The 20,309-nt window shown below is 49.6% G+C and overlaps 1 protein-coding gene across 6 annotated transcripts in view; it reads left to right on the top strand.

Annotated features, from left to right (window-relative positions):
* Positions 1-20,309, top strand: part of EXOC6B (exocyst complex component 6B) — a 281,602-nt gene that overhangs the window by 164,930 nt on the left and 96,363 nt on the right. For all 6 annotated transcript variants that reach the window (XM_068149414.1, XM_068149412.1, XM_068149413.1 and 3 more), the window contains 8 exons: positions 850-970; positions 3,319-3,390; positions 3,827-3,924; positions 4,129-4,234; positions 5,713-5,822; positions 11,316-11,427; positions 13,683-13,817; positions 14,935-15,114. In XM_068149414.1, coding sequence (XP_068005515.1) covers positions 850-970; positions 3,319-3,390; positions 3,827-3,924; positions 4,129-4,234; positions 5,713-5,822; positions 11,316-11,427; positions 13,683-13,817; positions 14,935-15,114 — 934 coding nt within the window. The remainder of the gene's footprint in view (positions 1-849; positions 971-3,318; positions 3,391-3,826; positions 3,925-4,128; positions 4,235-5,712; positions 5,823-11,315; positions 11,428-13,682; positions 13,818-14,934; positions 15,115-20,309) is intronic.

Below are 20,309 nucleotides of genomic sequence, written 5' to 3'. Positions count from 1 at the left end.
ATTTTTCCCTGTAGCTAACATGGCTTTTTCTGTAGTTAGAGTATTTTCCCCTGCAGTTGTAATATTTTTCCCTGCAGTGGCAGTGTTTTTCCTTGCAGTTAATGTATCTCTCTGTGCAGATAAAGCATATTTTCCAGGAGATTTTTTTCCTCTGCAGTTCCATTCTTTTTTTTCCCCCTGCACTTTTGGTGATTTCCCTTCAGATAAAGTATTTTTCCCCATCAGTTCAAATATTTTCCCTTTCAGATAAAGTATTTCTTTCCTTGCAGTTGCAGTATTTTCCCCTGCAGTTCACCAGCTGTAGTGCTATTGCTGCTGGCTGGAGCGGAGTTTAGTCACTCATAAAGGTGGTGAGACACTGGAACAGGTTGCCCAGGGAGGTTGGTGGAAGGTTCACCCCTGGAAGATCTCAAGGCCAGGCTGGATGTGGCTATGAGCAACCTGCTCTAGTGTGTGGTCTCCCTGCCCATGGCAGGGGGGTTGGAACAAGATGATCCTTGAGGTCTCTGCCAACCCTGACGATTCTGCGATGAAGTAACGCAGTGGAGAAACTAGAGAGAGGAAATTCCACCTTTGTGTACACCCAGAGTTACGTTACTCCAAGCAACTGTGTTTCAGCTCACTCCTAGAACACAGTGAAACCTCACAGAAAATACCACAAGGTTAAAAATAGGTGAAAGAGAAGTGTTTGCTGGTGGCTATCTTTGATACAGACACTTCTCCGGCTTGCTCTGGAGGGAGGTGGACGTGCTGCCGCCGCGTATCCCTCGCACGTGCTGTTTGCAGACCTCTTTTGCTGTCTCCAGCCCAGAACTTTGGCTCACAGTGCTGTTTCCTCCTCTGCACCAGGTTTTTTGTAGTGGAAGATCATATCCTGCACACCACGCAGGGCTTGGTGAACCGAGCCTACATCGATGAGCTGTGGGAGATGGCTCTGTCCAAGACCATCGCAGCGCTGAGAACACATTCGGTGAGTAAGAGCCACGGGTCACTCCACTACTGCTTGACTGTGGCTTGACATGCTGCAAATCCTGCCTTTGCTCCTGCCTCTTTTCAAAGGACTCAGCTAGAAACAGTGACTTGAAGACACCCTGCTCCTAACCACAAAGGCTTTCTCCAAATTTTTTGCCTCTTGATTTGCTGTGGAGCAGGTTGTGACCAGTAGGTTGAGGGAAGGGATTCTGCCCCTCTGCTCTGCTGAGATCCCACCTGCAGCACTGGGGCCAGCTCTGGATCTGTTGGAGCAGGGCCAGAGGGAGCCACAGCAATGATGGGAGAGCTGGAAGCCCTCTGCTGTAAGGCCAGGCTGAGGGAGTTGGGGTTGTTCATCCTGGAGAAGAGAAGGCTCCAGGGAGACCTTCTGGTGGCCTTTCAATACTTACAGGGGCCAATCAGAAAGGTGGGGATGGACTTTTAGCAGGGCCTGTTGTGACAGGACAAGGGGTGATGGTTTGAAAGTAACAGAAGGAGATTCAGACTGGAGAGGAGGAAGAAATGTTTTACAGTGAGGGTGGTGAGACACTGCCTCAGGTTGCCCAGAGAGGTGGTAGAAGCCTCATCCCAGAAACCATTCCAGGTCCAGTTGTTTAGGGCTCTGAGCAGCCTGATCTAGTTGAGGATGCCTTTCCTAACTGCAGGGGGGATTGGGCTGGATGATCTTTAAAGGTTCTTCTAACCCAAACTGTTCTATAATTCTATGATTCATTTTCCTGCCCCAAACTCTCAATATTTTGGGCTACTGGAAAATTCTTTTCCTGTATCTTTGCTGCTGGCTCTGGCAAAGCACCAGCAGAGGGAGTGAGCTTGTCCCAGCCAGCCGGGGAAGAGCAAGTGTCTCCTTTGGCATGGTGACCCTGTTTGATAGTCCTTTAAAGGTCGTGGCAGTGAATGGGCTGCTATCAAATTGCAAATCATTTGTGTGTCAAAGGATACTTAAGAAGATTTTTCTTCCTACCAAAAAAAAGCTGGGAAGAATTCCCCATGGCTTCGATGTGTCTCTGCTTGAGCAAAAAAATCAAAGCCAAGTGTGAGGGGAAAAAAAAGTGCAAGTTTGTTCCAGTTCTCTATGAGCTTATGTAATGCTGTACTGGTTCAGCTGGGAGTACTGGAGCTTTCTGAAAATCCTGGTGGTTAAGCAGCTGAAAAAAATTGCACTTGGCCATAAAAGACAAAGCATTCATGAACTTCCCTGGGTCCGTTTTCAAGTTGTTGGGCCATCTTCTCCGCCCCCTCTACTCTGCCAGTGAGGCCACATCTGGAGTACTGGATCCAGTTGTGGGTTCCCCATTTCAAGAGAGACAGGGAACTGCTGGAGAGAGTTCAGCAGATGCTGAGGGGCCCTGGAGCATCTCTGTGAGGAGGAAAGGCTGAGAGCCCTGGGGCTGTTGAGCCTGGAGAAGAGCAGCCCCAGAGGGGGTCTGATCAGTGCTCAGCAAGAGCTAAAGGGTGGGGGGCAAAAGGGTGGGAACAGACAGTGGTGCCCAGTGACAGCACAAGGGGCAATGGGCACAAACTGCAATCCAGGAGGTTCCAGCTGAGCATGAGGAGAAACTTCTTTGCTGTGAGGCTGCTGGAGCCCTGGAGCAGGCTGCCCGGAGAGGCTGTGGAGTCTCCTGCTCTGGAGAGACTGCAAACCCACCTGAGATCCTGGGTGACCTGCTGTGGGTGCCCCTGCTTTATCAGGGGCAGTTGGGCTAGGTGATCCCCAGAGGTCCCTTCCAACCTCCCCTGTGCTGGGATTCTGTTATTCTGACATTCAGAGTTTTGAGCAGTGTCTTGAGCCACAGTATTTCCTGGTGGTGTATCTCTGCCTGTGAATGTTGGTGCAGTGCAGGCAAGCAGCCTGTTTTTCTCCCAGCCTGAATCCCTCAGCAATGCAGCCCCTGCTCAGGGCTGGGGGCTGCCTGGCTGCGATGCTTCATTACCATCAGACACAACATGTTTAATATTGAATGAGAGCCTCTGCTGCCGTCTTGGGATGACAGCCTGCTGACTTGCTTCATCTCCTCTCGCTTCCCCAGCAGCTCCTGGGTAATCTTAGAGACACTTCAGGTATCTCTCGAGCAACCAGAGTCCCTATTCATCATGGAGAGCCTCAGGAGCCCTGTGTTAGGAGGAGAGATAGCCTTATCAGAGTGCCCTCCCTGGCCCTGGCTGCTGTTAGGGCACGGGCTGTGGGATGCAAGCTGCTGCTCCTGAGACTGCTCGGCGTGCCTCTGTATTTATTGTCCCTCAAGTGATAAGACAGGAGAGCTGAGGGCAGTGTTTTCCCCACGTGCCACAGTTAAACTATGTTTTCTTTTCTCCCCTTCTTTGCAGTCCTATTGCTCAGACCCCAGCCTGGTGTTAGACTTGAAGAACCTCATTGTCCTCTTTGCAGATACACTCCAGGTATGCAGCTGCTGGTGACCTCTCTGCATCTTGCTCAGGGGCTGGGCTGCTCACAGGTGGTGTTCATCAGTGGGGTTCAGTGGCTGGTGGGGGCTTGCTGTGGTGGCCTGACTTCGTTCTAGGCATCATGCTGCATGTATTCTGGCACCCTGTGAACAACCTGGTTTGCTCTGTGCATTGGGTGGCCAACCCGTGGGCAAGAACCAAGCCTTGGCCACCTTGCCAAGCTCTTGTGCCTCCTGCATGCCCAGCCTTTAATAGCTCCTTGTTCCACCACCTCAGTAGATCACCACCTAAATCCCTCCACCAGCTCCATACTCCTCTGTGGAGGAGAATTTGGCTGTGTGCTCCTTACTAAACAGGGAAAATAATCTTCAGCTGCCTGTGGGTGACTTTTTCTGCTCTGAACTTGCTTTCTCCCCCCACCCTGCTGCAGGGATATGGCTTCCCAGTGAACCAGCTCTTTGACATGCTGTTGGAGATCCAAGACCAATACAGTGAAACCCTGCTGAAGAAATGGTCAGGAGTTTTCAGGTAAGAAGCTCTTGGAGGAAACTCAGAAGCTTGTGCCTTACAGAGAAGTTTTGTCCCACAAGTGAAATCTGTTGAAGCCCTCGGAGTGAGCACTTTAGGCTGGCACCTGCTTCATAAAAGGCTCTCTTCAAGCAGTAAATCTGCACAGTTGTGCTTGTCTGCTGTCACAGAACTGTTTCTCTAATGTTTCTTTTCTTTTCCTAGAAATATACTTGACTCAGATAACTACAGCCCCATCCCAGTGACAAATGAAGAGGTTTATAAGAAGATAGTTGGACAGTTCCCATTCCAGGATGCAGAACTTGAAAAGGTAGGTTTGAAATGGAGCTAATGGCACACCACACCTGCTGGTGGAGGAAAACTCTGCACCTTTGGTAGATACATTCAGAACTGCAAAGGAAAGAAAGGGTCAGAAAAACCCCAAACCACCAAACCAAATAAACCACTGAAGAGAAAAGAAAGGAGGGGGAAAAAAAAGGCAAAACCAGGGGAAAAGAACAAATATTCCTCCTGGTGTGGATGAAGAAAGTGCAAGGCTCATTGGGTTGCTTTTCAGATCACAGTGTACTGCCACAGCTGAGCAGTGCTTGCAGCAGGCAAGACACTCAAAATCTCTCCTTCCACTGGTATTTGATTCCCATTTCATGAGCATGGCATTGGCTTTTCCTTGTTTTAGTCTCATATTTTTAACAAAAATCCCCAGCCAAGTGGTGCATGTTGGCTTTTGTAGAGGTGTGAGCTTACAAAACCTCGGTGTAGCCAGTGCTGAGCTAAACAGTGTCCCTTAAAAGCCTGCTTGGCCTTCTGCTTCACATCTGGCAGCCAGTGAGCTCCAAAGTCTGGTGAATTAAATTAGGACTGGGAGGGGTTTTCAATCCAAGTTAAGTGTTTAGAGTTCAGAAAGTCATGTTAGGGATTGGAAGGGACCTCTGGAGATCATCTAAGGTCACCTAGAGCAGGTAGCACAGGATCGCTTCCAGATGGGTTTGGAATCTCTCCAGAGAAGGAGACTCCACAGCCTCTCTGGGCAGCCTGCTGCAGGGCTCCAGCACCTTCACAGCAAAGAATTTTCCCCTCCTGGGTCTCAGTTTGTGCCCATTGCCCCTTGTCCTGTTGCTGGGCACCACTGGAAAGAGTCTGGCTCCATCCCCTTGCCCCTCACCCTTCAGCTATTGAGCAGTCTGCTCTTCTCCAGGCTCTACAGCCCCAGGGCTCTCAGCCTTTCCTCCTCACAGAGATGTTCCAGTTCCCTCAGCATCTTTGTAGCCCTTGGTTGGATTCATCACGGGTCCAGCTTCTGTTATTACACTCTGCACCTCTCAGCCATCTGTGTGCTAGGAGTTGGAAAATTTTGGTTTCCTACATCTGTTTCCTCTTGGATTTTGCTTTTGTAACCAAGTGCTCACCTTGAGCAGAACTGTGGGAGGTTGTCAAGCAAAGCACCTTGTGCATGGTGGGAGATTGAAGTCAAGGATTTCTCCAGTGAGGTGGTTGTCGTAGGAGTTAGGGGAGCTGGGAGCAGGAATGAGGGTCCCGTTGCAAACTTCCTCCCAGCCTGTTCTAGACTCCAAAGCCCTTACACAGCCATGTGCCATCTCTAAGTGATTCTCAGGTCTTTCACTTGGCTGAAATGTTGGTGTCACTTACCATAAATGTTGGCTTGTTCCACTGCTGGGCTTAGCTGAATACCAGAATGACCTCAGGTGCTTGGGACAGGTTCCTGGAGAGCAGTGCTCAGCCCTGGTAGGTATCTGCTCTCTGACTGGAATTATCTCCTGTCTTTTGCAGCAACCTTTTCCAAAGAAGTTTCCCTTTTCTGAGTTTGTGCCTAAGGTTTACAATCAGATTAAGGAGTTCATCTATGCCTGCCTGAAGTTCTCGGAAGACCTTCACCTGAGGTGGGTGCTGAGTAGGTTCGTGGTTGTCATGGGGAGGGTTTCTCTGCACTGAAAGATCTCAGCAGCTTCAAATTGTGACTTCTCTTCCTCAAATCTTCATGCTGCTGTGCTGCTTGATTACACCCTGTCCAGGCATGTGGTGGCTGATGGTCTCCTTGGAGCAGTGGCCAGTTGGGCAAATAACTGATCAGCTTTGCAAAAGGGCTTAGGATTGGGGCCAGTTCTCTTCAATGCCTTCATTGGCGATCTGGGATCGAGGACATCCTCAGTAAGTTTGCAGGTGACAATAAGGAGGGCAGGTGTGTCAATCTGCCTGAATTTAGGGAGGCTCTACTGTAGCATCTGGCCAGGCTGGGATGAAGCCAATGGGATGAGGTTCAACAAGACCAAGTCCTGGGTCCTGCACTTGGATCACAACAACCCTGCGAATGCTCTAGGCTTGGGGAAGAGTGGCTGGAAAGGACCCGGTGGAAAAGGACCTGGGGGTGTTGGTTAACATGTGGCTGAAGATGAGTCAGCAGTGTGTCTAGGTGGCCAAGAAGGTCACCAGCATCCTGGCTTGGATCAGCAATGGTGTGGCCAGCAGGAGCAGGGCAGGGATTGTCCCCCTGTACTCAACACCAGTGAGGCAACGCCTTGAACACTGGTTTGAGTTGTGGGCCTCTCACTCCAAGAAGCAGCCAGAGGCTGCTCTCTGAAATAATGAGTGGTAGAACAAGAGGGGAGGGCCTCAGGTTGCACCAGGGAAGGTCTAGGTTGGACAGGAGGGACAATTTCTTCTTGAAAAGGGTTGTCAAGCTCTGGACCAGGCTGCCCAGGGAGGTGGGGGGTCCACATCCTTGGAGGGGTTTAAAAGCTGTGGAGATGTAGTGCTAAGGGCCATGGTTTAGTAGCATCCTGGCAGAGCTGGGTTAGCAGTTGGACTCAATGATCTTAAAGGTCTCTTCCAACTGAAATGATTCTGTGACTCTGTGCTTCCCTTGAGGTTTTATCTGCCCTGTGTGTTAATGAGTTTGGGCTGCTGGTTTGGAGCTTTTGTTTGCCTTGTTTCCCCTGGGAGTTTGTATACAAATCATCTCATTTGTTTGGGGTTTTTGGAAAGCCTCTGAACTGTTCCACGTCTTTGCCCTCCCTTCTCCATCCCAAGGTGCCTGGATGCTGGTTTTGCCCACGTGTGAGACAGGAAGGCAGCAATACTTGCCAGAAACTGCAAGTTAGTGCTTTCTTTTGTTTTTGCACCCAGTAATGGCTGCAGCTGGGTACAGAAATGAATACAGAGGTTTTTACTGGAAGGAGGAATCCCTCTTCCCATTTGTTTGCAGCACCACACTGGTGAGACTGTGCAGTGGGATTTCACTGCCCTTGGCAGCTTCTTGTTCTGGACACTGGACGTTGCAGTTGAGGTGTTTTGGGGACTCACCAGATGTTTCAGTGCCTACATAAGGCTCTTCAGGTTTTAAATCCTCTTCCTTTGTGTGAGGGATAGTGATTTGAAGAGTCTACACAAGGCTCTTCAGGGTTTTAATCCTCTTCCTTTGTGTGAGGGATAGTGATTTGAAGAGGCATTTTCTTCTCTACCTTCCGCTGCAGCACGTGGTAGCTCACTGGTTGGTGGGGAGGCACAGAACTTTTCTCACCCTACATTTGATCTCCACCTTTTACCAGTGGCAGGTTGTTCTCTTTGGTGGCTCCCAGGGCTATTAACCTGCAGGTCACCATTAGCCATCTCTGTGCCTGAAGCTGTCAGAGCGGTCCCGTTTCACACGGACGCTGCTTTCGCTCGGCCCCTCCGCTGCCACTTCCCTCCCGAGTTCTGTGCTCGTCACCATTACAGAAGTGATTGGGTTTGGCAGGGAAGGGAAGAAAAGTGTCCCCTTGGGTCCCTCCTCAGGGGTCCCCCTGGACAGGTTATTAAGATTCCTTTGCACATTGGATTTTTCCAGCCCTCCTTGGGCTGGGGGAGGGAGCCCAGCTCCCGGCTTTTTGAGCCAAACGTTTGGAATACTTCTCTGAAAACCCCTGTTGACACTTTCTGCATTTCACCCTGACAGCTTGAATTAGGTTTTATTAGGAAGCTTGGCTACAAAGCCGGCAGCAAGTTTTCTTTCTCTTCTCTCTCTCTCTTTCTTCTTTGGTTGTCATTTACCTTGCACCCTGGAGTGACTGGGGTCAGCCTGTCAGTCAGGGGAGGCCTGAAGGTCATGACTACTGCTATGGGATATGGGACATCAGCTGTCATTAACCCAGACAGTTCACTTAAATGCTCCACAGTCTTTTCCTGAAGAACAGTAGCCCGTGGCAGAAAGTGGAGCTGGGCTTTCCCCTCCCCCCCCAGCCCCCAATTATTTCTGTAAACGAGCTCCTTGTATTTGTTGGACAGGAGCGTTCCCCTTGCTGGTGATAGCTCCTGGAGGATATTTGCCTTTTCAAGTAGAGCTGGGGGTGCAGCTGTAGCAAGCAGGTACAGCCTTCATTTGCTTCCAGCTGAGTTAGTCTGGCAAAGTTAATGTTGGGGGCAAATTTCAACCCACCACACTGGGGTTGCAGTTGCTTTTGCTTTGGCTCAATTAGCTTGATGAGGAGAAAGGAAACCTCTCTCATTTTCAGTCAATATGAGAGTTCATTGAGGGGATGTCCATGAAGAATCCACTTGCTGGAAGACTCCCACCAGTTCCATTGGCATCTCCCATTGGAAGGATAGGGAATATCTTCTTTGTACCACCCCTTTGCTTTAAATCTCCTTGGGTGCCTTTTTTGCCCTCTGCTCAGCATCAGAGGGGTGGATTTTATTGTACTTGCTGTATTTACCCATGTTGTTGTCTGGTGGAGGAGACTGGGGACAATGTGGTTCTTCCTGGGGGTGATGGAGGGCCTGGGGGTGTGTGGGTGTGCATGGTGGGTTTGGGGGCTTAAGTAATATTTTTGCTTATCTTTAAGTAAAACTATATTTTACAGCTCTCCCCACAGTATAAGGACCAGGAAAATTCATTCTGCTCCCCCCACATTTTGATTTCTCTTCAGCACTTACCCTCCCCCCCCCCAAATATATCATCTTGGACTGTACATGGAATTCCTGCAAGAATTAGCCAAAGGGGCCACCTGGGAAGTGAAGGGGGCTAGTTCTGGTTGTTGCTGCCACAGGATGTGGTTCCACATTGAGAAGGAGGAAAATGAATACCCAGGCATCAAGAAGATCTAGAAGAGACCCACACTAAGCCTTGGGCTGCTGACATTGAATTTAGAGTATCAGGAGCTGGGTCCTGCAGAGCTGCTGGCCCTGCTCTGCTGGTGTCCTAACTAGGGAGGAGACAGTGGTCAGCCCTTGGCAGGCACATAGCTCAGGAAAGCAGACTTCTGAACATCAGGGGGAAAGAAATACTGAATGAACCTATTGGGGAGCCCAGTGTGAGAAGCAGCCACTGAGCATATGGGGAGGTGAGCAGCTGGGCTTGGGAAAGCTGCAGCAAAACACAACCTTCTCAGTCTGCTGGAAATCTGAGCATGGCTTCGCTCAGATACAAGCAGGGTGCAATATTTGACCCTTCTCCTGGGAATTTAGGGCATTTTGGTTCAATTCTTACACAGCAGCACAAGGATGGCCCTGGATGACTTAAAAAAATGGATTGCCTGAAGGATGCAAGGTGCTTAGGGAGGACACATGGGTCCAGAACTCTTTGTGGTCACAAGGTTGCTGTTGGAGAAGCTCAGACATGCTTTATCAAGCGTTCAAGGCTAGCTTGGATGGGACTTCAAGTAACCTGGTTTAGAATAAGGTGTCCCTGGCCACAACAGGGGTTTGGGACTAGATGGTCTTTAAGGCCCCATGCAAGCCAAATCATTTCCTGATTTTAAGAAATTTGAGAGGTGTAAGCTGGACAAGGGTTGACAGTGCCCATCCCCATACCAGCAGGCACCCCAGTGGCAGCACCACAACATCCCTCACCTTGCGTGCTGGCAGTGGGGTGACTGCAGGGTTTGCCTTTGTTTCTCCTGTCAATCAGAGAATCACAAAGTGGTTTGAGCTGGAAGGGACCTGAAAGATCATCTAGTTCCACCCTCTCTGCCATGGGCAGGGACACCTTCCACCTCCACTGCTTTGTAATCTGGCCCTTTTGTCAGGTAGAACAGGAGAAGGAGCAAAAGGTCACAGGCTTGATTTACCGGCAGCCTTGAAGTTATTAACGCTGCTCAGCCTTCCACTTGGGAATTTTCTTTGCCCTCAGCTGCCTGTCACTGTGCTGCCAGAGGTAAAGCCCTGTGGTGTCAGGGCTAATGCAGGGCCAATGACACATCAAAGGAGCCTGTGTTGGGGTAGGATTCCAAAAACCTGCCTCAGAAAGGAGAGGTTGCACCTTGATGGGGTGCACCTTGGAAGAACACTTCAGCAGAAAGCCAAACTTCCAAGCTGCAGCAGTGCTGCAGTTGCAACCACCTGGCAAAGCACAAACATGTTGCAAGAGCCTCCAGTCTCCTCTGGATAAAGACAAAGCAACAAGGGGGATGTTTTGGGGGGTTGTTCTGGTTTTTTCCCTGTTGCAGGTCTTTGATCCTTCTTCTGTTGTGTGCTGAACTCCAGTGCTGTGTGTAGGGTAGTGCCTTGGCTACATGGGTTGGTGCTGATGCTGTGGGCAGCTCTTTCCTATGCTGGACCAGCCCCCCTTTTAAGAGGAGAGGCTTAGGGATGGAGGTGTAGCCTGTGTTAGTCCCCCTCCCTCACTGACACAGGCAGAGAACAGCCTAAATTGTTGGCATTTTGGTATAGATTGTGTCAGCTCCTGTACCTGGTGCACAGATGACCATACGTGATCAGAGGATGGTTTGGGTTGGAAAGAACCTTTAAGAGTCATCTACTCCAACTCCTCTGCAGTCAGCAGGGACATCTGCAACTGGAGCAGGTTGTTCAGAGCCTTGTCCAGCCTGGCCTTGAACACTTCCAGGGATGGGGTTTCTACCCCCTCTCTGGGCAGCCTGGGCCAGTGTCGCCATCTCAGTGTGAAACATTCCTTTCTTCTATCCAGTTTTAAACTCCCTCTTTTAGTTTCAAACCATCAGCCCACGTCCTCTCACAACAGGCCCTGATAAAAGTCTGCCCCCAGCTTTCTGATCAGCTCCTTTAAGCAGTGAAAACCAGAAGCCTCCCTGGAGCCTTCCCTTTTCTAGGCTGACCAACCCCAATCCTCTCAGCCTGGCCTCACAGCAGAGGGCTTCTAGTGGCCTTCCTTGGCTCCACTCCAACAGGTCCCTATCTGTGCTGAGGACTCCAGACCTGGCCCCAGCCAGGGGGCAGAGCAGAGCAGAGGGGCAGGATCCCCTCCCTCACCTGCTGCCCACGCTGCTGGGGATCAGTCCCAGGACAGGGCTGGCTCTGGGATGTGAGCTCATGGTGCTCGGTAGGTGGTGGAGGGCTGGGGAGGAGACTGGCTGATGAAGGATCCAAATGATTGATTTTTCCTAGGGCATTTTGCATCTCTCTCTTTAAATTCTGCTTTCCAGCTCCACTGAAGTTGATGATATGATTAGAAAATCTACCAATCTGCTGCTGACCCGGACGCTGAGCAACTGTTTACAGAACGTCATCAAGAGGAAGAACGTGGGGCTCACAGAGGTGAGATGCAGCTTCTCAGAGACCCCTTTCTAGGGCAGGAGTGGCAGAAAGGGGGTTTCATCCCTTGGAGATCTTTACAGCACCTTTAGAGATGCTGCCTTGGAGCGTGATTATAAAATAGGAGGTTGGAAAACAATGCTGGGACCTCACAGCCTTGCTACAAAGGCAGGTATGGTTGGAAAGAGGAAGCTGTTTTGCTGTTCCTGTTAAGATTGCTCTTGGTTTGAATATTCAGAGCATTATCTGAGTTAAAGTGGTGGGTAAGAGGACTTCAGGGAGTACTGGAGAAGAACCAGGTGTGAGCCAGGAGAGGAGGGGAGAGTGGTCCCCATATAGATGATGTAGGAGATTATTTCAACACATCACTACAGTATGAACTCTATTTTGGGGCACAAAGTCAGGTTTCTGAGAAGCTTGATGCATGCTTGGGAACATATGTGGGATCCAGGGCAGGATGGATACCTCAGTGGGAGCCCTGTGTGCTGTTGCTAAATGAGGGGATATTAATACAGCTGCAGTTGTGTAATTGACTGTACTGTGGACATGTGTCCTGTTCTCTGGACACTAAATAGCCTGTGGAGCTGAGTTTTGGAGAGCTGAGTGCATTTACAGCAGTATTTATTCACACATGATGTTTCCTCAGCCCTTTATCTCACAGTCTGGAATCTCTCTGCTCCCTAGGGGCAGATTCCTCTTCCCTCCTGCTCCTCCCAGGGCTGCATACTGAGGAATGCAGCGCTGTCCATTCCCCAAACAATCTGCTGAGCTGATGATTCTGTGATCTTTTCGAGGAATTGATGATGCTTCCAAGTCAGTGAGCCTAAACTGGAAGCCTGCATTGTCCTGCTCTGGATTGTGTTGGTTGACTTCAGCAGAGGCTTTTACTTTGTAGTTGTGTTTAACAGAACTGTGGAATCCTGGAGTTGTGTTGGTTGCAGGAGACCTGTGAGATCATCAGGTCCAGCTGTTAACACTGTCCCAAAATAGTGGTGTGTAGAGGCAGCTGAGGAGACAGCATTAAGAAAATTGCAGCTAATGGTAGATGTGATAAGGCAGGAGACAGCAGGGTGAGGTCTGCTGGTCACCCACACCACCCTTGGAAAAGGAAAACTTGTGACCTCTTTATTACTGCCTTAGTGGGATGTTGCTTGGTGTCACTCAAGATCTGGATTACTTAGGGTTCATTAGCAGACCAAGCACTTGTGACTTGACATAATATTTTTTTATAGACCTGTCAAGGGTTAGGGCTGGTCTGGTCACAAGAGCAGTGACAGAAGCCCTCCACGAGCCCCTCTGCCTTCCCAAAGGGAAGAGAAAAGGAATAAGAGGGAGACACTGATGGGGTGGGAAAGAAACTGAATCAGCGGGGATGGAAATGAGAGCAATCAAATGAAATGGAGGCAAATAGAAACAGACCAATATCCAACCCAACCCCTGATGGCAGTGATGGCAACATTGTCACCACTGATGCTGGGGCAGTCTCAGGATGGACTCAGATGGGAACCAGAGTCAGGAACTGGATTCAGGAACACACATATTGGGATTGAAGACAGAAAGGAGAGAGTCCTCCGGGGACACTGGCCCCTGAAGAAAAGGCATGACCCTGGTGATGCCTCAGCTTTCTCCTGAAGGTGATGTTCATGGGATGGAATCCCTTGTTGGTCAGTTGAGGGTCACCTGTCCTGGCTGCTCCTCCCTCTGGCTTTCTGAACCCCAGGGTGGCACACAAGATGTGGCAGTGCTCTTGGTGTGCCCAGGAGCAAGTCTCAGCCGGAGCCTTTCTGCAGCCCAGCCCTTGGCAGGAGCTCTCCCCATCAGCTTCTCCCTGCTAGGAGCAGCCCCTGGCTGTGCAACCCTGCCCTGAGCTGCAGAAAGTGCCTCAGTGAGCAGAGCCTGAGCTGAGAAGTCAAATCCCTGGGCAGAATTGGTTATGTGCTAGCTCAAGTCAAGACAGCCTGTTGTGTTTGAGCTGCACTGAAGTGAGCCCTGCCTGACAGCTGAATGCAGGAAAGGCATTAAGAGGAAATCTTCTTTGGTGGTATTAGTGACTGTCATGGGAAATGCTTTTCCTTCCAAATTACCTTTTATTTAATTTTCTGATGTTGTTAAAGGGGAAGAGCATGTAGCAAGGCTTAGTATGTTTGTACAGCATCAGCTTTTCCTGTCAGAAGGTCTTAGAAGTTGGCACCCATTAACCTGCCACGTACCTGGCTTCAGGAGCCCGATGGCTGAAAACCTTTTCTTTGCCTTTGCAGCTTGTACAGATTATTATAAATACAACCCACTTGGAGAAATCCTGCAAGTTCCTAGAGGAATTCATCACCAATATCACTAATGTGCTCCCAGAAACTGTCCACACTACAAAACTCTATGGGACCACAACCTTCAAGGTGAGAAGGCTGTAGTGGGTCCAGCTCGGGGGAGCTGCTGTTGAGGGTTGGTTGGGGAGTGTCTGCTTTCAGAGCCGTGTGGGGATGGATGTAGGAAGCTCAGCTGGGCTCAGAGCTGATTTTCTCATATCCTGGGAAGCTTACACCATCAGAGCAGCTTTGGGGTTGTCCTTCAGAGCATTACTTCTGTGGAGATCATGAACTTCTGCAGCCCCAACTTCTTTATTATCTAAAGGAGTAAACAGCTTCTCCTCGCAAGCCTGATCTGGGGGCATTTCCAAATGATGTTTTCATGTTGCTGCTTGGGCACTGCACAGTGTTACACACATCTGGGCATGGATGTAAACTTCCTCTTTGACCCAAGAGGAGGAGAGATTTTTCAGACCTTACATTTCTGTATCTTTCCACTCCATTTAGCATTATCCCCAGGGCTGGCAGGAACTGCTGAACTTCCTAGTCTTCAAATCTTTACATGATAACCCAGAGGTGTGCACCCAGATACTTGACAGGAAATCTTAAGGCCATAGCTGGGTCAGCTGTGGGGTTGTCATGGTCAGATGGCCACAGGGGTGTCCCATGGGTGGAGGGTAGGACATAGGAGCAGTTCTGAGGACACCAGTGGTAGTAGAGAATTGGTTAGGTGAGGTTTGCCCCTGAGATAACTCAGCAGGAGCCTGAGCCCCCATACTCCCAGGGAAGCCCATTGTTGTCTTTTCTGACATCATCTCCCTATTCCACCTGGGGGGCTGAGTTTTCCTACCCTTATTCTGGCAGGGAGGCTCCTCTGTGACCCTCCTGCACCCCACACCTGCAGACACTTTGGTGGGTCTCAAGATTTTTCCTGATGGGACATGCCTTTCTCATCTCTCTCCCATCCTGCACTGGATTCGTTCTCCTGGTCTCCAGGTTGCATCAGAGGCAGACACCAGCTCTGTTTTTCCTACCATTGACCTGGTGACACTTGGAACCACCAGTCTGAGTTAATCTGAGGGTTGCCTGCAGGTGCTTTGCCTTGTGCTGCCTTTAGGGCTAAAGTTGGGTGGGCCTCCTGCGCTGCTCCTTGGGTAGAGCTGTGGTGTGGAGCCTCCATCCGCTGTAACACACTCTTGTTCGCCAGGACGCCCGCCACGCTGCTGAGGAGGAGATTTACACTAACCTGAACCAGAAGATAGACCAATTCCTGCAGCTGGCAGACTACGACTGGATGGCCATGGAGCCGGGCAGCAAGGCCAGCGACTACCTTGTGGACCTCATTGGCTTTCTGCGCAGCACCTTCGCTGTGTTCACCCACCTGCCGGTGAGCCACCCCCCACACCTGCCTTTCTTTCTCCCACCTGGGGAGCACAGAGCCACCCAGTGCTGCTCTTGAAGCTGTGGTTGGCCAAGCTTTATGGGGTGTGATGGAAATGAGGCCTTGAGCTGTCAAGTCGTGTGAAATAACCGATCTGTGCTTCGTGTGCTACCAGAAGTTTGCTCCATAGAATCACAGAATCCCTCTGTGGTCCCTCTCAAGATCATCCAGTCCAACCCCCCTGCTAGAGCAGGGTCACCCCACAGCTGCTTGCCCAGGGCCACAATGTTCAGGAAGGTTTAGAATCTCTCCAGAGAAGGAGACTCTACAACCTCTCTGGGCAGCCTGCTCCAGGGCTCCAGCAGCCTTACAGCAAATAATTTTCCCCTCATGTTCAGATGGAACCTTCCAGTTTGTGCCTGTTGCCCCTTTTCCTGTCACTGGACACCACTCCAATGAGTCTGGCCCCATCCTCTTGCCTCCCACTCTTTAGCTCTTGCTGAGCATTGCTCAGATCCCCTCTGGGGCTGCTCTTCTCCAGGCTCAACAGCCCCAGCGCTCGCAGCCTTTCCTCCTCACAGAGATGCTTCAGTCCCCTTAGCATCTTTGTAGCCTCCACTGGATTCTCTCCAGTGGAACCAAGACCATAGTTCACTGGCCACCTATATTTTAGGCATGCTTAACGGACATTCAGGGTTTTGTTGAGTAGATCCCAGCTGAGCAGTGTCTGTTATTTGAGCTGCAGATACATTCCCAAATGTTTGTCACTGGCTGACTGACCTCAGTGTTGCTCTGTTGGAAGGCAGCTTATTCTTTCTTCTCTCTGCTGTCTAAAATCTGCCTGTGTTTATGCTGATATTGCCATCAAAAATGTATTTGATGTTGGGTTTGCAGTTGGCTGAGTAGTGTCTCAGTGAATAGGAACCAATAGGAACCATTAGGGAGCTTTGGTTTTGCTCAAACATTTTGGGTTTTTCCCTTCTAAATGACATTTGTTCTGAGCTCTGTGGCTGTCTGCTGAAGAGTACCTGCAGTCAGCAGGTGTTTTGAAATCACAAATCCACTGAACACTGTATTTGTCCTAATAGCAAATTCAGATCACACAATCAGGAAATGGGGGGGTGGGGGTTGAAGGGGCTTCTGGAGATTATCCAGTCCAACCCCCACTGCTAAAGCAGGGTCACCCATGGCAGCTGGCTCAGGATCACAATGCCCAGGTGGGTTTGGAATCTCTCCAGAGAAGGAGACTCCACAACCTCTCTGGGCAGCCTGCTCCAGGGCTCCAGCAGCCTCACACCAAAGTTTTTCCTCCTGCTCATGTGGAACCTCCTGGGTTGCAGTTTGTGCCCATTGTCCCTTGTCCTGTCACTGGGAACTGCTGAGAAGAGTCTGACCTTATCCTCTTGATCTCCATCCTTTTGATATAAGCTTTGGATTCCTCTCCTGCTGGATTTCTCCATGAGGAAAGGAGATGTGACTGCACAGGTGTGGTTTGTCATCTGGAGACCACTTCCACTCCTCATCCATCACAAATGGAGTTTAACTGGGAGATTGGTCTCTGCACCAGAGTATCAGGCATGGCAGGCAGGTGAGATGAGGATGAAGAGAGATGCCTGCCATGATCTATGAGGTTGACCTGCAGCAATTTATCTTCTTAAATATTATTGTGTTATTTTTGAGTGAGTCAGAATTGTTTTGGAGACTGGGAGGACAGCTAATCAGTCTGAGAAGGACCAAGACAGACCAGAGCAACCTTTTCTCTTCTACAAGTGGATTAGAAAGGACCCAGCTGAGGAGAAGGCTGTTTGCAGCCAAGGCAGGTCAATCAGATGCTGCTGTCTGATTTTTAAAGCTGTAGATCAGGTTCAGTGGTGTGTGAGACATGGGCCTTGGTGGTTTTTATATCTCTTGGAGTTTCTTCCTTTAGAGGAGTGCTGTGATGATGCTGTCACTTACCTGTGCAAGCAGTGGTGGGTGAGAGCAAGTCAGGAAGAATGAAGGTACATATGGAAGGCACCCAAGTTCTTTGGTGTCTTCTGGTTTGTTCTTGTAGGGTTCAAGGGCCTTTTCCAGTGGCTTATTTAGAAGCACATTAACATTTCTGCACTTAGCTAAGTGAAAGGTAGGAGATGAGGAGTGTAGAAGCCCACATCTGTCTGAAGCAATGTAGAAAAGCGAGAGAGATGTTTGTGAAAGCACCCATAGTGTGAGGTGAGCTTCATTTGTGAAAGGAAAGAGTGAGAGCAGTTCAAGGGGGAAGGGAACTACCTCCAAAAAGGGTGAGCTAGAACAAAAAGAGAGTATTGCAGGATTGCTGGTGGCAAGGTAGAGCTGATTCTGCTCTGCTGGTCCAGATCCAGCCCACATCATCAACACTACAGTGCTGTGATCCAATAGCAGTTGCTGCACTGTTTGAAATGAGTTTGCAGCCTGGCCCAGCTGTAAAATTATCACAGAATTATCACATGTGGCTCACAAATAAAAGCAAGAGACTGCACCATCCTTGGCAGGACATCCTTAATTAAGGGATCCCAGCAGCATCTTCTCATTCATAGAATCATAGAATAGTTTAAGTTGGAAGGAACTTTAAAGATCATGCAGTTCCAACCCCCTGCTTGTGGGCAGAGACACCTTCCACTAGCCCAGGTTGCTCGAAGCCTCCTCCAGCCTGGCCTTGAACACTTCCAGGGTTGGGGCATCCACAGACTCCATGCAACACTGTGGGCAGAGTGACAGTCTTAGGAGATGAGTAGTGGCAGGATCAGCTGCCTTTTGTCATGACAGTAATTACACCCAGAAAAAAACCTTCAGCTACTGATCAAAGAAAACTCAGCCTTGTCATGTCGATGGTTACTGTGCTAAAATGACACCAACAGAAAGGGCTGTCTTGGAATAGAACAGACCTGAAAGTCCTGAGCCTGCAAAAATGCAGCAGCTCCTTAGCCTGGCGGGGGTGAGTAATCCCATTGTCTTGGACAGGGCTGCTCCTCTGCAGGAAGCCTTCCTGGGGTCAAGGCTCCAGCTTGCTGCAAGGCAGATCAAATGGCCTTGAAGGGTCTGGTCGACTCAAATCAATGTTTTGGAGAGGAGCTGAAGAGGAGCAGAGATGCTGAGCGAGCTAAAAGGTGACTCTGAGCCAAGAGTTGAGCATTAGGTTTTGTGTTTCCCTTTTTGGATACATGAGGCTGAGTTTTCCCTGTGTTGACTAGGGAGGATTCCCAGAATGGCTGAGGCTGGAAGGGACCTGTAGAATCCTGAAGGCTGTAGAATCTTAGAATAGTTTGGGGTGGAAGAGACCATTTTGTTCCTTAGGAGAAGGGCTCAACTCCCAGCCAGCCCCAACCTCCTTTCATGGAGTTGTAGAGAGCCAGAAGGTCACCCCTCAGCCTCTTCTCCAGGGTAAGCAACCCCAGGTCCTTACAAGACTTATGCTCTAGACCCCTCACTAGCTTCATTGCCATTCTTCAGGCACTCTCTAGCACCTCAATGTCCTTCTTGGAGTGAGGGGCCCAAAACTGTACCCAGTATTCTACATGCAGCCTCTCCAGTGCTGAGTACAGGAGGACAATCCCTGCCCTGCTCCTGCTGGCCACACTATTGCTGACCCAAGTCAGGCTGCTGGTGGCTTTCTTGGCCACCTGGGCACACTGCTGGCTGGAAATCCTCACATGATCCCCTGCATGTGATGGAAACTGCTTGATATTAGGAATCCCTGGAATCCATTTGCTTTTTTGCATCTTCCTTGAGGACACCAAGCCCCACCACGGAAGGTCACACTTGGCGGGTACAGCGTGTGCCGCGGGGGAGGAAAAGTTCACGGCGAAGCGAGGGGAGGTTTTGGTGCATACCACTGCTGCATGACATTTTCATGGTGGTTTTAGAGCCACAACTCGAAAATTCTCTTCTGAGTGCCCAAAATGTCTCCAAGCAAATAGCAACGCTGGTGGAAATCAAAGCAGCAGTTAACGTTTGGCTTCGAGGCTGCCCCATTCCTGTGTTAACCAGGGAGAGTCAGTTACTGCTGCTGAGCTTATTAGCAGGGGGTGCTTGGGGGCCTCCTTTAAAAAGAAAATACTGGGTGTTTTGGTTGGGTTTTTTTTTATTTAAAGGGTAAAAAAAAAACAAACCACCAAACCCAAAAAAAAAACCAAAAAAGGTTCTTTAGTTTGAAAAAAAGTAGAAGCAGAAGGAGGAGGGGGGGAAAAAAAAGATGGTTTCTATTTTTCAGCAAGTTTAGGGCCATGGCCTCCAAAAAAATGAACATTTCCAGCATAATACTTTTAAGAGAATGACTGAAAAAGCCCTTTTGTCTTTGATGGCTGATTGTTGTTTTTATTTCTTGTTAGACAAGTTAATGTAAATCGCCCTGACAGGGCTACTCCAAACACACTGATTTGTTGACATTAAGCTGCTCGGAGATGGAGGGTTGTGTCAACACCTACGGTGAACTGTCAGGTTAACAAAGCAAGGATGTTTTCTTGGGGGAGGGGAGCAGAGTTGGGGGGGGGGGGGGGGTGTGTGTTTTGTTTTTATTTTAAGTTTCCTTTAATCCTCTGTTAGTCTTGTATCTTGATAACCTCCTTTGGAAGGTAATCAGGGCAGGTCAAGAGGTGAAGCTGACCCGGGAAGGGGAAGCAATCTTTCAGCGATCGAACAAACTCTAACCCCTGCGCTGTCTTGAGCAGTTCAGGCTGAACTCTTTTGCAGAAGGGTTTGGGGTTTGTTTTTTTTTTGGGGGGGGGGGGGTTGGTTTTTGGTGGTGTGTTTTTGTGGTTGTTTTTTTTTTTCCCCCATTATTCCTTTTGTGCTTATTTCTGCCAGATGGCAGGCACAGATTTCAGCTGGGGCTGTGCAAATGCCTGCCACGTTTCTGCCTGATTTCCCCTAGTGGCATCTCTTCCCAGTTGCAAATAAATACTCCGGCCCCAGCAGCAGCTCTTGCTTTGGTAGAAGGAGCCTTGGAAGTTTTGTTCTCTTAATTTTTTTTTTTGTTATTAAAGAAAACAATTGCATAGAATCACAGAATCATTTTGGTTGGAAGAGGCTTTTAAACTTATTGAGCCCGACTGGTAAACCAGCGCTGCCAGGTCACCGCTGACCCCTGTCCCTCGGTGCCACATCTCTACACGTGTTAAATAGCTCCCGGGGTGGTGACTCCACAGCTTCACAGGGCACTTCCCTATGCTTTTATTTAAAAAGGA

This window comes from Melanerpes formicivorus, unplaced genomic scaffold (assembly GCF_026170545.1).
Source record: "Melanerpes formicivorus ecotype bairdi unplaced genomic scaffold, bMelFor1.0.p_v2 SCAF_18, whole genome shotgun sequence".
Lineage (NCBI taxonomy): Eukaryota > Metazoa > Chordata > Aves > Piciformes > Picidae > Melanerpes > Melanerpes formicivorus.
Note: the sequence above shows the minus strand (reverse complement) of the source record. Positions and strands in the feature narration are given on the sequence as shown.